Here is a 19532-nt window from a genome sequence, read left to right on the forward strand (position 1 = left end):
ACCCAAAATATTTTAGAAGAAGTGAAAGGATCGTTAAAGGAAGGGTGGGGCCGATTAGGGAAAAAAATAGGAAATCATCTTGTGGAGGCAGAGGACTTAGAGCTTGGATTAGTACTTGGAAATATAATGTTGTTGCTATTCCAGAGACTTGGTTGAGGGAAGGGCAGGATTGGCAGCTAAATGTTCCAGGCTTTAGAAGCGTCAGGCGGGATAGAGGGGGATGTAAAAGGGGTGGGGGAGTTGCATTACTGGTTAAGAATATCACAGCTGTACTGCGGGAGGACACCTCAGAGGGGTCATGCAGCGAGGCAATATGGGTGGAGCTCAGGAATAGGAAGGGTGCAGTCACGATGTTGGGGGTTTACTGCAGGCCTCCCAACAGCCAGCGGGAGGTAGAGGTGCAGATATGTAGACAGATTTTGGAACGATGTAAAGGTAACAGGGTTGTGGTGGTGGGTGATTTTAACTTCCCCTATATTGACTGGAACTCACTTAGTGCTAGGAGCTTGGATGGGGCAGAATTTGTGAGGAGCATCCAGGAGGGCTTCTTGAAACAGTATGTAGATAGTACAACTAGGGATGGGGCCATTCTGGACCTGGTATTGGGGAATCAGCCCGGCCAGGTGGTCGAAGTTTCAGTGGGGGAGTATTTCGGGAGCAGTGACCATTATGTCACTGTTTTAAGGTACTTGTGGATAAGGATAAGAGTAGTCCTCGGATGAAGGTGCTAAATTGGGGGAAGGCTAATTATAACAATATTAGGCAGGAACTGAAGAATTTAGATTGGGGGCGGCTGTTTGAGGGTAAATCAACATCTGACATGTGGGAGTCTTTCAAACGTCAGCTGATTAGAATCCAGGACCAGCATGTTCCTGTGAGGAAGAAAGACAAGTTTGGCAAGTTTCGGGAAGCTTGGATAACATGGGATATTGTGAGCCGAGACAAAAAGAAAAAGGAAGCATTTGTCAGGGCTGGAAGGCTAGGAAAAGAAAAAGCACTTGAGGAATATAAAGACAGTAGGAAGGAACTTAAGCAAGGAGTTAGGAGGGCTAAAAGGGGTCATGAAAAGTCATTGGCAAACAGGATTAAGGAAAATCCCAAGGCTTTTTATACATATATAAAGAGCAAGAGGGTAACCAGGGAAAGGGTTGGCCCACTCAAGGACAAAGATGGGAATCTATGTGGGAGCCAGAGGAAATGGGCGAGGTACTAAATGAGTACTTTGCATCAGTATTCACCAAAGAGAAGGACTTGGTGGATGATGAGCCTAGGGAAGGGAGTGCAGATAGTCTCAGTCATCTCATTATCAAAAAGGAGGAGGTGTTGGATGTCTTGCAAAGCATTAAGGTAGATAAGTCCCCAGGGCCTGATGGGATCTACCCCAGAATACTGAGGGAGGCAAGGGAAGAAATTGCTGGGGCCTTGACAGAAATCTTTGCATCCTCATTGGCTACAGGTGAGGTCCCAGAGGACTGGAGAATAGCCAATGTTGTTCCTTTGTTTAAGAAGGGTAGCAAGGATAATCCAGGAAATTATAGGCCGGTGAGCCTTACGTCAGTGGTAGGGAAACTATTAGAGAGGATTATTCAGGACAGGATTTACTCCCATTTGGAAACAAACGAACTTATTAGCGAGAGACAGCATGGTTTTGTGAAGGGGAGGTCATGCCTTACTAATTTAATTGAGTTTTTTGAGGAAGTGACGAAGATGATTGATGAAGAAAGGGCAGTGGATGTTATCTATATGGACTTTAGTAAAGCCTTTGACAAGGTCCCGCATAGCAGACTAGTACAAAAGGTGAAGTCACACGGGATCAGAGGTGAGCTGGCAAGATAGATACAGAACTGGCTCGGTCATAGAAGACAGAGGGTATCAGTGGATGGGTGTTTTTCTGAATGGAGGGATGTGATTAGTGGTGTTCCACAGGGATCAGTGCTGGGACCTTTGCTGTTTGTATTATATATAAATGATTTGGAGGAAAATGTAGCTGGTCTGATTAGTAAGTTTGCGGACGACACAAAGGTTGGTGGAGTTGCGGACAGTGATGAGGATTGTCAGAGGATACAGCAGGATATAGATCGGTTGGAGACTTGGACGGAGAAATGGCAGATGGAGTTTAATCCAGACAAATGTGAGGTAATGCATTTTGGAAAGTCTAATGCAGGTGGGAAGTATACAGTAAATGGCAGAACCCTTAGGAGTATTGACAGGCAGAGAGATCTGGGCGTACAGGTCCACAGGACACTGAAAGTGGCAACGCAGGTGGATAAGGTAGTCAAGAAGGCATACGGCATGCTTGCCTTCATTGGTCGGGGCATAGAGTATAACAATTGGCAAGTCATGTTGCAGCTGTACAGAACCTTAGTTCGGCCACACTTGGAATATTGCGTGCAATTCTGATCGCCACACTACCAGAAGGACGTGGAGGCTTTGGAGAGGGTACAGAGGAGGTTTACCAGGATGTTGCCTGGTCTGGAGGGCATTAGCTATGAGGAGAGTTTGGAACGACGGAGGTGGAGGGGCGACATGATAGAGGATTACAAAGCTATGAGCGGCATGGACAGGGTGGATAGTCAGAAGCTTTTTCCCAGGGTGGGAGAGTCAATTACTAGGGGACATAGGTTTAAGGTGCGAGGGGCAAAGTTTAGAGGGGATGTGCGAGGCAAGTTTTTTACACAGAGGGTGGTGAGTGCCTGGAACTTGCTGCCAGGGGAGGTGGTGGAAGCAGATACGATAGCGACGTTTAAGAGACATCTTGACAAATACATGAATAAGAAGGGAATAGAGGGATCTGGGCCCCAGAAGTGCAGAAGGTGTTAGTTTAGGCAGGCATCATGATCGGCGCAGGTTTGGAGGGCCAAATGGCCTGTTCCTGTGCTGTACTGTTCTTTGTTCTTTGTTCAAAGCGCAGAAAGTGTACTTTGCATCCATCTTCGCTAATGAAGAGGATGAAGTTATTGTCACAGTACAGGAGAGTGGAGCAGAGATATTGGGTCAGATAAAAATAAATGGAAAGAATCTGCTAAATAGATGACATCACTCAAAGTTAACAAGTCACCTGGTCCACTTGGGATACAACCTGGTTTGCTGAGGAAAGTAAGGATGGAGCTGGAAGAAGCTCTGACCATAATCTTTCAATCCTCCTTAGATATGGGAGTGGTGCTGGAGGATTGAAAGTTTTAACCCACTGTTCAAAAAAAGGGAGAGGGATAAACCTGGTAACTACAGGTTACTCGGTCTAATGCCAATGGTGAGAAAGCTATAAGAGACCATTGTCAAGGACAAAATTAATTCTCATTTGGAGATGAATGGGTTAATAAATCACAGTTAATATGGATTTGTTAAAGGCAAATTATGTCTGATTAATCTGATTGAGTTCTTTGATGAAGTAACAGAGATAGTTTAAAGGTAGTACAGTAGATATTTCAAAAGGCATTTAATGCAGTCCCACATTACAGACGTATTTGGAAATTAGAAGCAAATGGAATTAAAGAGGTGGTGTAATTCACCATAGAGCAAAGAAAGCCAAGAGGAGATTTGAGAGAATCCTGGAATGACAGAATGGTTACAGCACAGAAGGAGGCCATTTGGCCCGTTTTGTTCTTGATGGCTCTCTGCAAGAGCAATTTAGCTAGACCCACTCACCTGCCCCTTTCCCATAGTTCTGCAAATTTTTTCCCTTCAGGTGTTTACCTATTTCTCTTTTGAAAGCCACAATTGAATCTTCCTGCGCCACACTCTCAGGCAGTGCATTCCAGATCCTAACCACTCACTGCAAAAAAAAGGTTTTTCCTCATGTCACCATTGGGCCATTTGCCAATCACATTAAACTGTGTCGTCTGGTTTTCGACCCTATCTACTGTGTCTGGACCTCCCATGATTTTGAGCACCTCTATCAAATCTTCTCTCAACCTTCTCTTCTCTGAGGAGAACAATCCCAGCTTCTAGTCATGTAACTGAAGCCTCTCATCCCTGGAACCATTCTCGTAAATCTTTTCAAAAGCCTTCACATCCTTCCGAAAGTGTAGTGCCCAAAATTAGACACAATACTCCAGTTGAGGCAGAACCAGTGTTTTATTAAAGTTTTACCATAACCTCCTTGCTTTTGTGCTCTTTGCCTCTATTTATAAACCCAGGATCCCATATGCCTTTTTAACCACATGTCCTGCCACATTCAATGATTTGTGCACATATACCCCCAGGTGCCTCTGCTTCTGCACCCACTTTAGAATTGTATCCTTTATTTATATTGCCTCTGTTCGTTCTTCCTTTGAAAAATGTACCACTTCACTGTATTAAATTTCATCTGCCATGTGTCCACCCATTCACCAGCCTATGTCCTCTTGAAATGTGTCACTATCCTCCTCACAGTTCACAATGCTTCCAAGTTTGTGTCATCTGCAAATTTTGAAATTGTGCCCTGCACACCAAAGTCTAGCTCATAAATGTATATCAAGAAAAGCAGCGGTCCAAGTGCTGACCCCCACGGTCAACCCTTTCCAACACCACATCAAAAAACTCAAACAAGTTAGTGAAACATGATTTGCCTTTAACAGGTCCACGTTGGATTTCTTTCCTTAACTAATCCACACTTGTCCAAGTGTTTATTTTGTGCTGGATTATTGGCCTGAATTTTACTGTGGAAGTTGGGACCCTGACATTGGGATGAAAAGTGGGTCCCAAGTCTGCACTTGCCGATGGTGGGATCATCTTGGCAATTTTACCATAGGCGGCCTCTTAATTGGCCGCCTAAGGATCTGTCATCCAAATGAGGTGAAGAGATGGTCGTTGTTGAGGTGTACAAGAGACTCAGGAGCTGGGTCAGGCAAGTAAAAGAAAAACATTCAAGGGGCCAAGGGTTGGAGAGGAAACACCTCTGGGGAGAACGTTGGGGCCTTCGGTTCCAATGGCCCTCTGGACTGCCACAGGGAAACCACCTCCATTATGACAAGGTGTCACCACGCCATTAGCAAAACGCCAGTGGCCAATAAAATGGCCATTTATAGCGCTTTTAATTATGACAACTGGCTGCCTGCCTCCTTGCAGGTGTTCAGCAGCTCTGCATCACGTTCCACTGCTGGAAAAATGCCCCACCAGTGGAACTGTGTTGGGAAGTTGTCCCGACATGACTCTCCACTATTTTACTGGTCTCCCTCGCCTCCCAGCCCACCACCCGGAGGACGTTGAAATTCTGTCCATCGTTTCTCAAAGCTTTCCCTGTAATTGCTGGGCTCATCCTTACACCGTCTTTTGAACAAGGGCGTAACATTTGTAATTCTCCAGTCTTCTGGCACCAGCCCTGTCTCTAAGGAGAATTGGAAGATTATGGTCAGTGCCTCCACAATTTCCACTCTTACTTCCCTCAGCATCCTTAGATACATCCCCTCTGGTTCTGGTGACTTATGAACTTTAAGTACAGTTAGTCTTTCTAATACCTTCTCATGATCAATTTTTTAGCCCATCCAGTACCTTCTCTTTCACTATGACTTTGGCAGCATCTATTTGCTTGGTAAAGACAGAAGGTCAGCATTCACTTAGTGCCTCAGCCATGCTCCCTGCTTCGGTGCATAGATCCCGTCATGGGTCCCTAATCAGTCCGTCCCCTTCTGTTACTCTCCTTTTACTATTTAGATGCCTATAGAAGACTTTTGGATTCCCTTTTATGTTAGCTGCCTGCCTCTTACTATCCTCTCCTTTTTCACTTCCCCTCTAAACTTTCTATGTTCAGCTGGGTCCTCACTTGTATTATAATCCTAACACGTGTCATAAGCACACTTTTTCTGCTTCATCTTCCTCTCTATTTCTTTTGTCATCCTGGGAGCTCTCGCTTTGTTTGCCCTATCTTTTTCTCTCTCGTGAGAATGTACCTTGACTGTACCTGAACCATCTCCTCTTTAAAGGCAGACATTTGTTCCATGAGCGTTCTACCTGCCAATCTTTGATTCTAATTTACCTGGGACAGATTTGTTCCCACCCCATTGAAATTGTCCCTTCTCCAATTAAGTATTTTTATTCTGGATTGCTCCTTGTCCTTTTCCATAGCTAATCTAAACCTTATGATACTATGATCAATATTGCTTAAATATTCTGCTACTGATGCTTGATTAGCTTAACCCACCTCATTCCCCACAAACAGATCCAGCAATACCTCCTTCCTCATTGGGCCGGAAACATACCGATCAAGAAAATTCTTCTGAATACACTTCAAGATCTCTTCCCTGTCTAAAGCCTCCATTACCATCACTCTATAGCTTTTGCTCCTCTTTGTAATTTCCCTGAAAATTTTCTCCTCTATATCTTTGCCACAAGTTGCTGGCTTATTGAACAAACCCAGTAAAAAAAAGTACTGCTATTATTTCTTAACTCTAACCAAATAGATTCTGTCCTTGACCTGTCGAGGACATCCTCTCTCTCCAGTAATGTAATATTCTCCTGAATCAATACTGCCACCCCTTCTCCTTTCTTTCCTTCCCTATCTTTCCTGAACACCTTGTATTCAGGAATATTTAATACCCAGTCCTGCCCTTTTTGTGGCCAAGTCTATGTTATCGCCACAACATCATATTCCTATGTAGCTATCTGCACGTGCAGCTCACCATCCTTATTTACCATCCTTTGTGCATTTACATGCATGCACTGTAAACCTAATTTAGATCTTATCGCATTCTCTCTTACTCTGGGCTCATCTCATATCTTACGACATCTTACTCTCAGAGTCAGAGTCATAGAGTCGTACAGCATAGAAACAGGCCCTTCGGCCCACCACTTCCATGTCGACCATAATGCCTATCTATACTAATCCCACCTGCCTGCATTAATTCTATATCCCTCTATGCCTTGCTCATTCAAGTACTTGTCCAGATGCCTCTTAAATGTCGCGACTGTTCCTGCCTCCACCACCTCCTCAGGCAGCTCATTCCAGATACCCACTATTCTTTGTGTGAAAAATTTACCCCTTTGATCCCCTTTAAACCTCCTCTCTCTCACCTTAAATCTATGCCCTCTAGTTTTAGTCACCCCTACCATAGGAAACAGACTCTGGCTATCTACCCTATCTATGCCTCTCATAATTTTATATACCTCTATCATGTCCCCTCTCAGCCTCCTTCGCTCCAGGGAAAACAGACCCAGCCTATCCAATCTCTCTTTATAACTCAAGCCCTCCAAACCAGGCAACATCCTTGTGAATCTTTTCTGCACCCTCTCTAGCTTAATCACATCTTTCCTGTAGTGCGGCGACCAGAACTGCACACAGTACTCCAAATGCGGCCTAACCAATGTTATGTACAACTGTAACATGACATCCCAACTCTTTTACTCAATGCCTCGGCCGATGAAGGCAAGCATGCATACACCTTCTTCACCACTCTGTCTACCTGTGGTGCCACTTTCAGGGAGCTATGTACTTGCACCCCAAGGTCTCTCTGCTCAACAAAACTCCCCAGGGCCCTGCCATTCACTGTCTATGTCCTGCTCTGGTTTAACTTCACAAAATGCATCACTTCACACTTGTCTGCATTAAATTCCATTTGCCACTCCCTTGCCCACTTTACCAGTTGATCTATATCCTGTTGTAACCTGAGACAACCTTCTTCACTGTCCACTATACCACCAATTTTGGTGTCATCTGCAAACTTACTAATCATGCCCCCTACATTCACATCCAAGTCATTAATATATATGACAAACAACTGAGGGCCCAGCACCGATCCCTGCGGCACACCACTGGTCACCGACCTCCAATCTGAAAAACAACCCTCCACTACCACCTTCTGCCTCCTATCACCAAGCCAATTTTGTATCCAATTTGCTAGCTCACCCTGGATCGTGCTGTCTGTCTCTCTGTCAATCCTTTATTCACCTTGTTTCTCCTTTCTAACGTTATTCCTGGTTCCCATTCCCCAGCCAAGTTAGTTTAAACCCTCCCCAACCGCACCAGCAACACCCCCTGTGAGGACATTGATCCTGGTTCTGTTGCGATGCAACCCATCCCGACTGTAAAGGTCCCCCCCAGAACTGCTCCTGATGTTCCAGGAATCTAAAGCCCTCCCTCGAGCACCATCTATCCAGCCACACATTCATCTACTATATCCCTCTATTTCTATACACACTAGCACATGGCGCCAGGAGTAATCCGGAGAATACTACCTTTGAAGTCCTGGTTGCTATTTTCTTTCCTAGCTCTCTAAACTCTGCCTGCAGGACCTTATCCCTCTTTCTACCGATGTTGTTGTTATTGATATGGACAATGAATTCTGGCTGTTCACCCTTCCCCCTTAGAGTGCTCTGCAACCTCTCAGTGCATCCTTGACCCTGGCAGCAGGGAGGCAACACACCATCCTGGATTCAAATCTGTGGCTGCAGATATGCCTGTCTGTTCCCCTAACTATAGAATCCCCTATCACTATTGTTTTCCCAATCTTCCTCCTGCACCCCTATACAGCTGAGCCACCCGTGATAGAGGTGTTTAAAATCATGAAACGTTAGATAAAGAGAAACTGTTTTCAATGGCAGTATTGAAGGATGTTGTAGGTTACAGAGGGACATAGGCTGCAGAGCTGGGCTAAGAGATGGCAAATGGAGTTTAATGCAGAAAAGTGTGAGGTGATTCACTTTGGAAGGAGTAACAGGAATGCAGAGTACTGGGCTAATGGGAAGATTCTTGGTAGTGTAGATGAGCAGAGAGATCTTGGTGTCCAGGTACATAAATCCCTGAAAGTTGCCACCCAGGTTAATAGGGCTGTTAAGAAGGCATATGGTGTGTTAGCTTTTATTAGTAGGGGGATCGAGTTTCGGAGCCACGAGGTCATGCTGTAGCTGTACAAAACTCTGGTGCGGCCGCACCTGGAGTATTGCGTGCAGTTCTGGTCACTGCATTATAGGAAGGATGTGGAAGCTTTGGAAAGGGTGCAGAGGAGATTTACTAGGATGTTGCCTGGTATGGAGGGAAGGTCTTACGAGGAAAGGCTGAGGGACTTGAGGTTGTTTTCGTCAGAGAGAAGGAGGAGGAGAGGTGACTTAATAGAGACATATAAGATAATCAGAGGGTTAGATAGGGTGGATAGTGAGAGTCTTTTTCCTCGGATAGTGATGGCAAACACGAGGGGACATAGCTTTAAGTTGAGGGGTGATAGATATAGGACAGATGTCAGAGGTAGTTTCTTTACACAGAGAGTAGTAGGGGCGTGGAACGCCCTGCCTGCAACAATAGTAGACTCGCCAACTTTAAGGGCATTTAAGTGGTCATTGGATAGACATATGGATGAAAATGGAATAGTTTAGGTCAGATGGTTTCACAGGTCGGCGCAACATCGAGGGCCGAAGGGCCTGTACTGCGCTGTAATGTTCTATGTTCTATAATTGATAACCAGAGGGCACAGATTTTAAGTGATTGGCAAAAGAACCAAAGGCAACATGAGAAAACATTTTTACGCCATGTGTGGTTCGGATTTAGAATGCACTACCTGATCAGGTACAGGCTGGATACAGATTCAACTGTATCTTTCAAAAGTGAATTGGATAAATACTTGAAGGAGAAGAAATTGCAGAGGTATGGGGAAAGAGCGGGGAATGCGACTAAATGTATTGCCTTTTGAAAGAGCTGGAATGGACTCCTGTTACACTGTACAAACTTGGAGTATTGGGCATCAGCAGATCTTAGGAGCTCCTTTACCTCCTCAACCTGTTCATTTGCCTTGTTAGTATGCTTGGAGCACAACACCTGTCTGATTCATTAAAAAGATAAATAGAAATACATTGATGTATTTGGGCGGTGCAGTGGTTAGCATCGCAGCCTCACAGCTCCAGCGACCTGGGTTCAATTCTGGGTACTGCCTGTGTGGAGTTTGCAAGTTCTCCCTGTGTCTGCGTGGGTTTCCTCCGGGTGCTCCGGTTTCCTCCCACAAGCCAAAAGACTTGCAGGTTGGTAGGTAAATTGGCCATTATAAATTGCCCCAAGTATAGATAGGTGGTAGGGAAATATAGGGACAGGTGGGGATGTGGTAGGAATGTGGGATTAGTGTAGGATTAGTATAAATGGGTGGTTGATGGTCGGCACAGACTCGGTGGGCTGAAGGGCCTGTTTCAGTGCTGTATCTCTAAATAAAAAAAAATAAAAAATAAAATTTGTGCCTCCAATTTTTCCTCTTAGGGATTGTGGAAGCTGTTGAATGAGTGGCAGCACACATTACTTTACAAAGGCACCACATACTATTAAACCTGAAGCACAAAATACAACATTAAAATCAAAGCACATAATCACTCAGCCAATGAAACCACTCTAGACCCATTAAAATTCAAAGACTGAAGGGGACCGTTGACTTTGACACATTCAAGGTTACGTGATGCAGCAGAAAGCATAGATTTTGGGCTGGTTTCATCAAGACTTCTAATTTTTGACATGCAGGGCTGGATTCTCACCTGATGTTTTACCTCCTCAAATCCCTAGCCCCTGGCTCCTCCACCCACCCTTCCAACAACTAGGAGCTCAATGGACCTGTTTGTCTTTAAGATTGAGACAATCCATTCAGCTGCCTCTGCCGCATCCCTCCTTCCCCTTGCCCACCAATCAAAACTCTGCCACCCACCACCACCCCCCCAACCCAAACCCCAGGCTAGCCCAGAACTCACATCTTTCTCTAGTTTCTCCCCTCATGCCCTCTCTTATCCATAAGACCCACCTTCTGCTCTCTTCACCCTATTTCCACTAAACTGTTGACCACCCAACTTCTCCTCCTGTCCCCACGTGAGCTGATATTGAAAATTATTTCCTCTCCTCAGGTATTAAACCCCCCCCCCCACCCCTTTCAAATCTGCCATAATCACCCCTCTCCTCAAAAACCTCACCCTTGAATCCTTGCAAACTACCACCCATTGCCTTGAATGTGTTGTCACTCTTCTTTTCTGCATCCATGTTTCATAGTTTCCAATCAGGTTTTCGCACCCCACCCCCCCATTATCATGGAAACAGCCCTAATTGAGCTACGACTGTGGTGCATTATCACTCCTCACCCTCAATCTGTCTGTAGCCTTTCACACAGTTGTCACACTATCCTCCTCAAATGTATTTCCACTATTGTTCAGATGAGCGCTAATGTTGTGGCCCGGTTTCATTGTTCGCGATATATTCGTTACCAGGGAGTCTCCTGCAATGTCTTCTCTTTTTGTCCCTGTAACGTTACCTCAGAAGACCCCAAGGATTTCTCTTAGCCCCCTCAAATTTTCCATTTACATGCTGTGCCTCAGCAACATCTTTGAAAACACAATGTCAGCTTCTACACGTACTCTGATGGTACGCAGTTCTACCTCACCACCACTTCTCTCGATCCCTCCACTGCCTCCATGTTATCAAACTGTTTGCCTGACATCCAGTCCTGGATGACCCAAAAGTTCTTCCAATTAAACATTGGGAAGACTGAAGCCACTGTCTTAGGTTCCTGCTACTAATTTCATTCCTAGATACTGATTGCTTTCCTCTCCCTGGTCACTGTCTCAGGCTGAAACAAACAGTTCGCAACCTCAGCATCCTGTTTGATTCTGAGCTAAGCTTCTGACCGCATATCGACTCCATGACAAAGAGAACTTGTTTCAACCTTTGTAATATCACCTATCTCCATCCCTTCCTCAGCCATTTGCTGCTGAAACCCTCACCCATGTTTCTGTTACCTCCAGACTCAACTATTCCACCATTCTCCCAGCTGGCCTCCCATCTTAACTCAAGCTCATCCAAAACTCTGTTGGCTGTATCCTATCTTGCACCAACTCCATCACCCCTCTGCATCCATCACCCCTGTGCTCACTAATCTACATTGACTCCCAATCCAGAATGTTATGATTTTATAATTATTATCCTTGTGTTCAAATCTCTCAATGGCCTCACCTTTCCCGTTGTCTGCAATCTCCAGGCCGACAACCCTCCGAGAACTCTGTGTTCCTCCAGTTCTGGCTGCTTGTGCAGCCCTGACTTCTTTTGGCCCACCATTGGTTGCCTGCCTTTCGCCATTTAGACCCTAAACTCTTGAATTCCTTCCCATAAGCTTTCATGACCCTCTCCATCCCTCTGTCCTCTTGTAAAATGCTCCTTAAAATCTGCTGCTCGCTAGAAACATTTGCACATCTTTAAATGCCACAGGTTGGAATGTCTCTTCCTCGCATCGTATCTGTGAGGAGCAGTATTATTACTCCAAACCCACCCACAGAACTAATGAAAGTCCCATTTCAGCATGGGCCTTATTTAACTAGCATTGATGAGCTGTGTGCATCAAACGGGAACCCTGCTGCATATTGCTGGTTATGGAGGGCAAAGTTTGACTGGTTCCTGTACTAAGTGGGCTGGCAGATCGGACCTAGGGGAAAGAAGGTGATTCCTGGGACAGGCCAGCTGTGGGCTGAAGTTTTTTGTGGGCCTGGGAGGAGTGCTCCTAACCAAAAGAAAATGAAAGTTGAAAATTTGCTCTGCTATTTTGTCAGCTGCCTCTAGTGTTCCTTTTAAAGACTGCCATCTAGGTTGCTCAATATCTAGTACAGATAGAGCATTTTTTATTCTTTCATGGGATGTGAGCATCACTGGCAAGGCCAGCATTTGTTGCCCATCCCTAATTGCCTTTCAGAAGGTGGTGGTGAGCTGCCATCTTGAACTGCTGTAATCCATGTGGTGTAGGTACACCCACAGTGCTGTTAGGGAGGAAGTTTCAGGTTTTTGAGCAACAGGGAATGAACAGCGGTGGTTTCCAAGTCAGGATGCGGTGTGACTTAGAGGGGAATTTGAGAGTGGTGGTGTCTGCTGCCCTTGTCCTTCTAGGTGATAGAGTTCGCGGATTTGGAAGGTGCTGTCAAAAGAGTCTTGGTAAGTTGCTGCAGTGCATCTTGCAGATGGTATACACTGCTGCCACTGTGTGCCGGTGGCGGAGGGAATGAAAGTTTAAGGTGGCGGATGGGGTGGCGATCAAGCAGGCTACTTTGTCCTAGATGATGTCGAGCTTCTTGAGTGTTGTTGGAGCTGTATCAATCAAGGTAAGTGGAGATTATTCCACCACATTCCTGACTTGTGCCTTGTAGATGGTGCACAGGCATTGAGGAGACAGGAGGTGGGTTAGTCGCCGCAGAATGCCCAGCCTCTGACCTGCTCTTGTAGTCACAGTATTTATATGGCTGGTTCCATTGGGATTCTGGTCAATGGTAACCCCAGCATGTTGTTAATGTGGGATTCAGCGATGGTAATGCCATTGAACATCAAGGGGAGATGGTTAGATTTGCTCTTGCTGGAGATGGTCATTGCCTGGCACTTGTATGGCACGAATGTCACTTGCCATTTATCAGCCCAGCTTGAACCTTATCCTGGTCCTGCTGCATGTGGACACAGACCTCTTCAGTATCTGAGGAGTCAAGAATGGTGCTAAACATCGTACAATCATCAATGAACATCCTCACTTCTGATCTTACAATGGAGGGAAGATCATTGATGAAGCAGCTGAAGATGGTTGGGCCTAGAACACTATCCTGAGGAACTCCACACTGATGTTCTGGAGCTGAGATGATTGACCTGCAACAAGCACAACCATCTTCTTTTGTACAAGGTATTTCTCCAACCAGTGGAGAGTTTTCCCCCTGATTTCCATTGACTTCAATTTGGCTAAGACGCCTTGATGCCACACTTGATCAAATTCTGCCTTGATGACAAGGTCAGTCACTCTCACCTCACCTTTAGAATTTAGTTCTTTTGTCCATGTTTGGACCAAGGCTGTAATGAGGTCAGGAGCTGAGTGGCCCTGGCAGAACCCAAACTGAGGATTGGTGAGCAGTTAATTGCTGTGTAGATGCCCCTAAATTGCACTGTCGTCGACACCTTCTATCACTTTTCTGATGATGGAGAGTAGACTTTGGTGACAGCAATTGGCCAGATTGGATTTGTTTTTTTTGTGGACAGGACATACCTGGGGAATTTTCCGCATTGTTGAGTAGATGCCAGTGTTGTAGCTGTACTGGAGCAGCTTGGCTAGGGGCACGGCAAGTTCTGGAGCACAAGTCTTCAGTACCATTGTCGGAATGTTGTCAGGGCTCATAGCCTTTGCTGTATGTTACAAGCTCCTCCCATTTATAGATGGAAATTGCAATCAGTGTCCTACAATGAGTGTTGGACCCTAATTTGCACATTTAAGTAGCTCCTTGCTGAAACATGCAGACAGGTTATTCACCTGAAAATTGCATCAGCTGGGTGTTGGGCAGCATTGTGATAGCTGAGATGCTCTCTCCCCAATTTCAAACTTCTGATCCCCACCACCACCCCCCCGTCACATTTTCCAACAATGAACCAGATGACCTGCAGATGGAGAATTCCCCCAGTGGGGCCAGAATTTCATGGAAAGTTGCATCATAGCAATGGCACATCAACAGCACACCCAATCACTATTGGTGCGAAATTATGATGCTAAATTATGCCATGCCAAAATTTCCTGAAACTTTCGTTCCACTCCACATAAAACAGTTATCATAGCCCCACCTCCATTAAAATCAATGGCAAGCTCGAGTCTGCTGAATTAAAGCCATTTAGACAGAATGATGTTGATGGGGTGAATAACCAGGAATCCATATATGAAAATCCTAAAAGGAGGCAATTTAAAATCCATAGTTCCCTGCTACTGCCCGTGATACAACATGAGAGTTACAGAAGAATTGTTTGTTTTTGTTGCAATTTTTGTTCTATATTTGTCCCTGTTTACTGCTTTTGGTAACTTGCTACCGGATATAAGTAAGTGTTGGCTGGAGCCAGCAAACTTATAGAATGTGCTGTGTTTTCATGAATTCCTTAGCAATGTAATACCGATTTGGTCGGTTTTGCAGGCAGCAGAGATAGATGCAATTTTTATAAAGACTGCAACAAACTCTCTTTTGAAAGCAAACAATAAACTAGGATTTGGTTAACTACGATTGACATTTCATTCCCACATTTTAGTTCATTTTATTTTACTCCCATGAGTGTTTCATTTTACAATCTAAAGGTTGAACTTCACGCAGAACGCAACAATTGAAATGAATCCTTAACGAACGATTGACCGTGCTGCTCCTGACTCTCCCTGCACTCTGAACACCCTATTCTAACTAATTTCCCAGCAAACTGTGACATGAATTCACCACCAAAAGACCACAGAGCAGAACAGCCAAACTGATTGCATTCACCCCACCATTTCACCATTACAGTTTATAATTTAGAAAGGGAGTGTGCGATGAAGCATGACTGCTCTTTCAAAGAACCAACATAGTCATGTTAGGCTGAATGCCCCCCTCTGTACTGTAAGTTTCCATGATTCTATGAATTTATCAAAGATTATATTTGAGGATTGAACTCTGGCAGACACTCGGAGGGGAATTTTATGCTCTCGCCTGCGTCGGATTTGGAGGTGGGGAGAGTATGTAATCGGGCGGGATGTTGGCGGGGGGACCCTGCCACCTTCCCACCTCCACCCAAATTAAGTAACGTGTGATGGCCTGTGAACGGCCGTCCTGCCCCAAGACCAGTTGAGGCCCTTAAGTGGGCAATTAATGCCCAATTAAGAGCCTCATCCTGCCAGTGCTGGGATTAGCCCAGCATAGGGTGGGTCTGTCGCTGTTCAGGGAGCATAACACACAAACCCTTGCTGCCCCTGCTGCAATTTTACAAATGGTGGAGGAAGTGACAAATGACCTGCCCACCCCAGACAAATAAAGACCCTTAAATGGTCAATTAATTGCCACTTAAGGGCCTCCTCCCACTGTAGGTGGTATATTACCAGCGGTGCTCAGAAGGCTGCCCAGTAAAACCTGCCGGCCGCATTGTCGTCTGTGGTGGGGGGGGGGGGGGGTCGGAGGGACCTCCCCATGGCACAAGCCATCCCCAATGAAGCACCTCACCCCACCTCTCAAGTGAGCGCCACCCCCCACCCCACCCCACCCCGTGTCACCAGGGCCCAGTCGATTGCCCCCGGCGAGTCCCCACACACTGACCTGTATTCCAGAGTCTCATTCATGTTGCCGGTCCTGGCTGGGTGCAGTCCCAGCAGAGGCTACCACTCCTGGTGGTGCTGTGGGACTGAAAAACTGCTGGCCAGCAGCTCTTGAAGGCTGGATTTCCTGCCTCAGAGAGACGGAAGTCTCACCTGAGGCCAATTAAGGGCCTGAGCCACATAAAAATGCAATGTGGTTTCCAAGCCAGTTGGAGGCGGGCTCGCCACTGACTTTTCTGCTGGTGGGCGGGGCCTCTGGCCCGAAGTAAAATTCCAGCCATGGAAACAGAAAATTTATGATACAGAAGGAGGCCATTCAACCCATCTTATCTGCTGCCCGAGAAGGAACTATCCAGCCCAATCCCACTTGCCACCACTTGGTCCATAACTTTGAAGCACTTCAGGTGCATTTCCAAGTACTTTTTTTGATTGTGATGATTTTTTCTGCCTTTCAGACAGTACGTTGCAGATCCCCACAACCCTCTGGGTGAAAGATTTCTCCTCAACTCCCCTCTAATCTTTCCACCAATTACTTTAAATCTCTTCCCCCTAGGTATTGACCTCTCTGCTAATGGAAATAGGTCCTTCCTATCCACTCTCTCGGTCCTTCATAATTTTATACACGTCAAATAAATCTCCCCTCAACTTCCTTGTAGCTAAAAATCTCCATTCCTGGCAGCCACCTTGTAAATCTCCTCTGTACCCTCTCTAGTATGATTACATCCTTCCTGTAATGCAGTGACCAGAACTGTATGCAGTACTCTAGCTATGGCCTCACTAGTGTTTTATACGGTTCTGGCATAACCTCCATGCTCTTATATTCTATGCCTTGGATAATAGAGAAACATAGAAAATAGGAGCAGGAGTAGGCCATTCAGCCCTTCAAGCCTGCTCTGCCATTCATTATGATCATGGCTGATCATCCAACTCAGTAACCTGTTCCCGCTTTCCCCCCCATATCCTTTGATCCCTTTAAATCCAAGAGCTATATCTAACTCCTTCTTGAAAACATACAATGTTTTGGCCTCTAAAATTAAAGCAAAATACTGCGGATGCTGGAAATCTGAAATAAAAACAAGAAATGCTGGAACCACTCAGCAGGTCTGGCAGCATCTGTGAAAAGAAAAGCAGAGTTAACGTTTCGGGTCAGTGAACCTTCTTCGGAATGTTTTGGCCTCAACTGCTTTCTGTGGTAGTGAATTCCACAGGCTCACCACTCTCTGGGTGAAGATATTTCTCCTCATCTCAGTCCTGAATGGTTTACCCCGTAACCTTAGACTATGACCCCTGGTTCTGCACTCCCCCACCATTGGGAACATCCTTCCTCCATCTACCCTGTCAAGTCCTGTTAGAATTTTATAGGTTTCTATGAGTTCCCCCCTCACTTTTCTGAACTCCAGCGAATATAATCCTAACCAACTCAAACTCTCCTCATACGTCAGTCCTGTTATCCCAGGAATCAGTCTGGTAAACCTTCGCTGCACTCCCTCTATAGCAAGAACATCCTTCCTCAGATAAGAAGACAAAAACTGCACACAATATTCCAGGTGTGGCCTCACCAAGGCCCTGTATAATTGCAGCAAGACATCCCTGCTCCTGTACTCGAATCCTCTTGCTATGAAGGCCAACATACCATTTGCCTTTTTTACCGCCTGTTGCACCTACATGCTTACCTTCAGCGACTGGTGTATAAGAACACCCAGGTCTCGTTGCATATTCCCCTCTCTCAGTTTATAGCTGTTCAGATAATTCTCTGCCTTCCTGTTTTTGCTACTAAAGTGGATAAGCTCACATTTATCCACATTATACTGCATCTGCCATGCATTTGCCCACTCACTCAACATGTCCAAATCACCCTGAAGCCTCTCTGCATCCTCCTCACAACTCACCCTCCCACCCTGTTTTGTGTCATCTTCAAATTTGGAGATATTACATTTAGTTCCCTCATCTAAATCATTAATATATATTGTGAATAGCTGGGGTCCTGGCAACGATCTCTGCGGTACCCCACTAGTCACTGCCTGCCATTCGGAAAAAGACCCATTTATCCCTCCTCTTTGTTTCCTGTCTGCCAACCAATTTTCTATCCATCGCAATACACAGGAAAGTATCCTGTATGCCTTCTTAACCACCTTATCTACCTGTCCTGTTACCTTCAGGGATCTGTGGACATGCACTCCAAGGTCCCTCACTTCCTCTACACTTCTCAGTATCCTACCATTTATTGTATATTCCCTTGCTTTGTTTGCCCTCCCCAAATGCATTACCTCACACGTCTCCAGATTGAATTCCATTTGCCACTTTTCTGCCCACCTGTCCAGTCCATTGATATCTTCCTGCAGTCTACAGCTTTCTTCCTCACTATCAATCATATGAGCACTGTTTGGATCTGATGGATTACTGGTGGGATATGAGTTTCCTCTCTGATAATTATGTAGGTCCTATGTGAAAAATGTTTTGGCAATGTTAACAGTCTCAGTAAACCCACAGTGCAATCCTGTTAACAATTCTACACAAACTGGCATTATTTTGATCACCTCATTCAGACTCAACATGAGGATCGTGAGAAATAATATCTACTATTGCATAAATTTTACAAGGAAATTGTGTAAGATGCAACAACCTGTGTCAGATGTATTTGGGATTGACTAATACTGAGTAGAGTAGCAAAGTGGAGAATGTTCCCTTCCCCAAAATTGATATGTTTCAGGTCAATGAGTTGAAACTATCATCTAAAAACATAAAGGATTTGCTTAAGAATGTGAAGTAGTAAATCTCTCACTTTTTGTCTCTCCACAGTCTCGCATGGGGATCATTTACTTGTTGCATGGCAGCTTCTGTCACCACGCTGAACTCGTACACAAAAACAGTCATAGAGTTTCGGCAGAAGCGGAAGCTCTTTGAACAAAGCCTCAGAGAGGAGCAGATATACATCGATCGTGAAGCTATCAACTATTTTAGGGAAAGATCAATTCAGTCAATATCTAGCTCAGTGGAAGTCTTTGCAGATCCTGCCACAAGCACAACTAAATCACTGATGCCAGAAACAACGTTGGACTTGAGTGAAATCCCAGAGATATTAGGAGAGGACCAATGTTAAATCAGCTTTATTCACTTCCATCCAAGCCCGATGCTTGGACAGGCAATATGTTCACTGTAAACACCCCTTCCTATGTGTACACCAAATAAGCAGAAAGATTAGACTGAACTACCCATTATGTTGGTGTACATCACTGTATTGATGTTTAAAATTATCTGATGATTGAGAAATCATGAAACAATACATCAATATATAAAATGCTTAAAACTGTTAACATTACATTTTCAATAATGCTATGTAATATGTTAGTCTAATGTGACATTATTTATATTATTTTAAACCAGATATGTTAATGTATGTCCCAAATTATATTATTCCTATATGTTTAACGCACATCAATATTTTTAATGTTCATCCTTAAATAAACATCCAACCTTCTTTATTCTCGTAGTCTTCTTGTTGATTGAACTCTTAAGTACAGAGAAGGCTTGATTTTATATTTGTAATAATGGAGA

The 19532-nt window shown here is 44.9% G+C and overlaps 1 protein-coding gene across 1 annotated transcript in view; it reads left to right on the forward strand.

The window, feature by feature from the left end:
• gsg1l (gsg1-like) overlaps nt 1-19077 on the forward strand; it is a 413877-nt gene extending 394800 nt beyond the window's left edge. Inside the window, exon 5 of the mRNA XM_068055680.1 lies at nt 18777-19077. Within this exon, the coding sequence (XP_067911781.1) occupies nt 18777-19077 (301 nt within the window). The remainder of the gene's footprint in view (nt 1-18776) is intronic.
• Nucleotides 19078-19532: the final 455 nt, after the last annotated feature.

This window comes from Heterodontus francisci, chromosome 24 (genome assembly GCF_036365525.1).
Source record: "Heterodontus francisci isolate sHetFra1 chromosome 24, sHetFra1.hap1, whole genome shotgun sequence".
NCBI lineage: Eukaryota > Metazoa > Chordata > Chondrichthyes > Heterodontiformes > Heterodontidae > Heterodontus > Heterodontus francisci.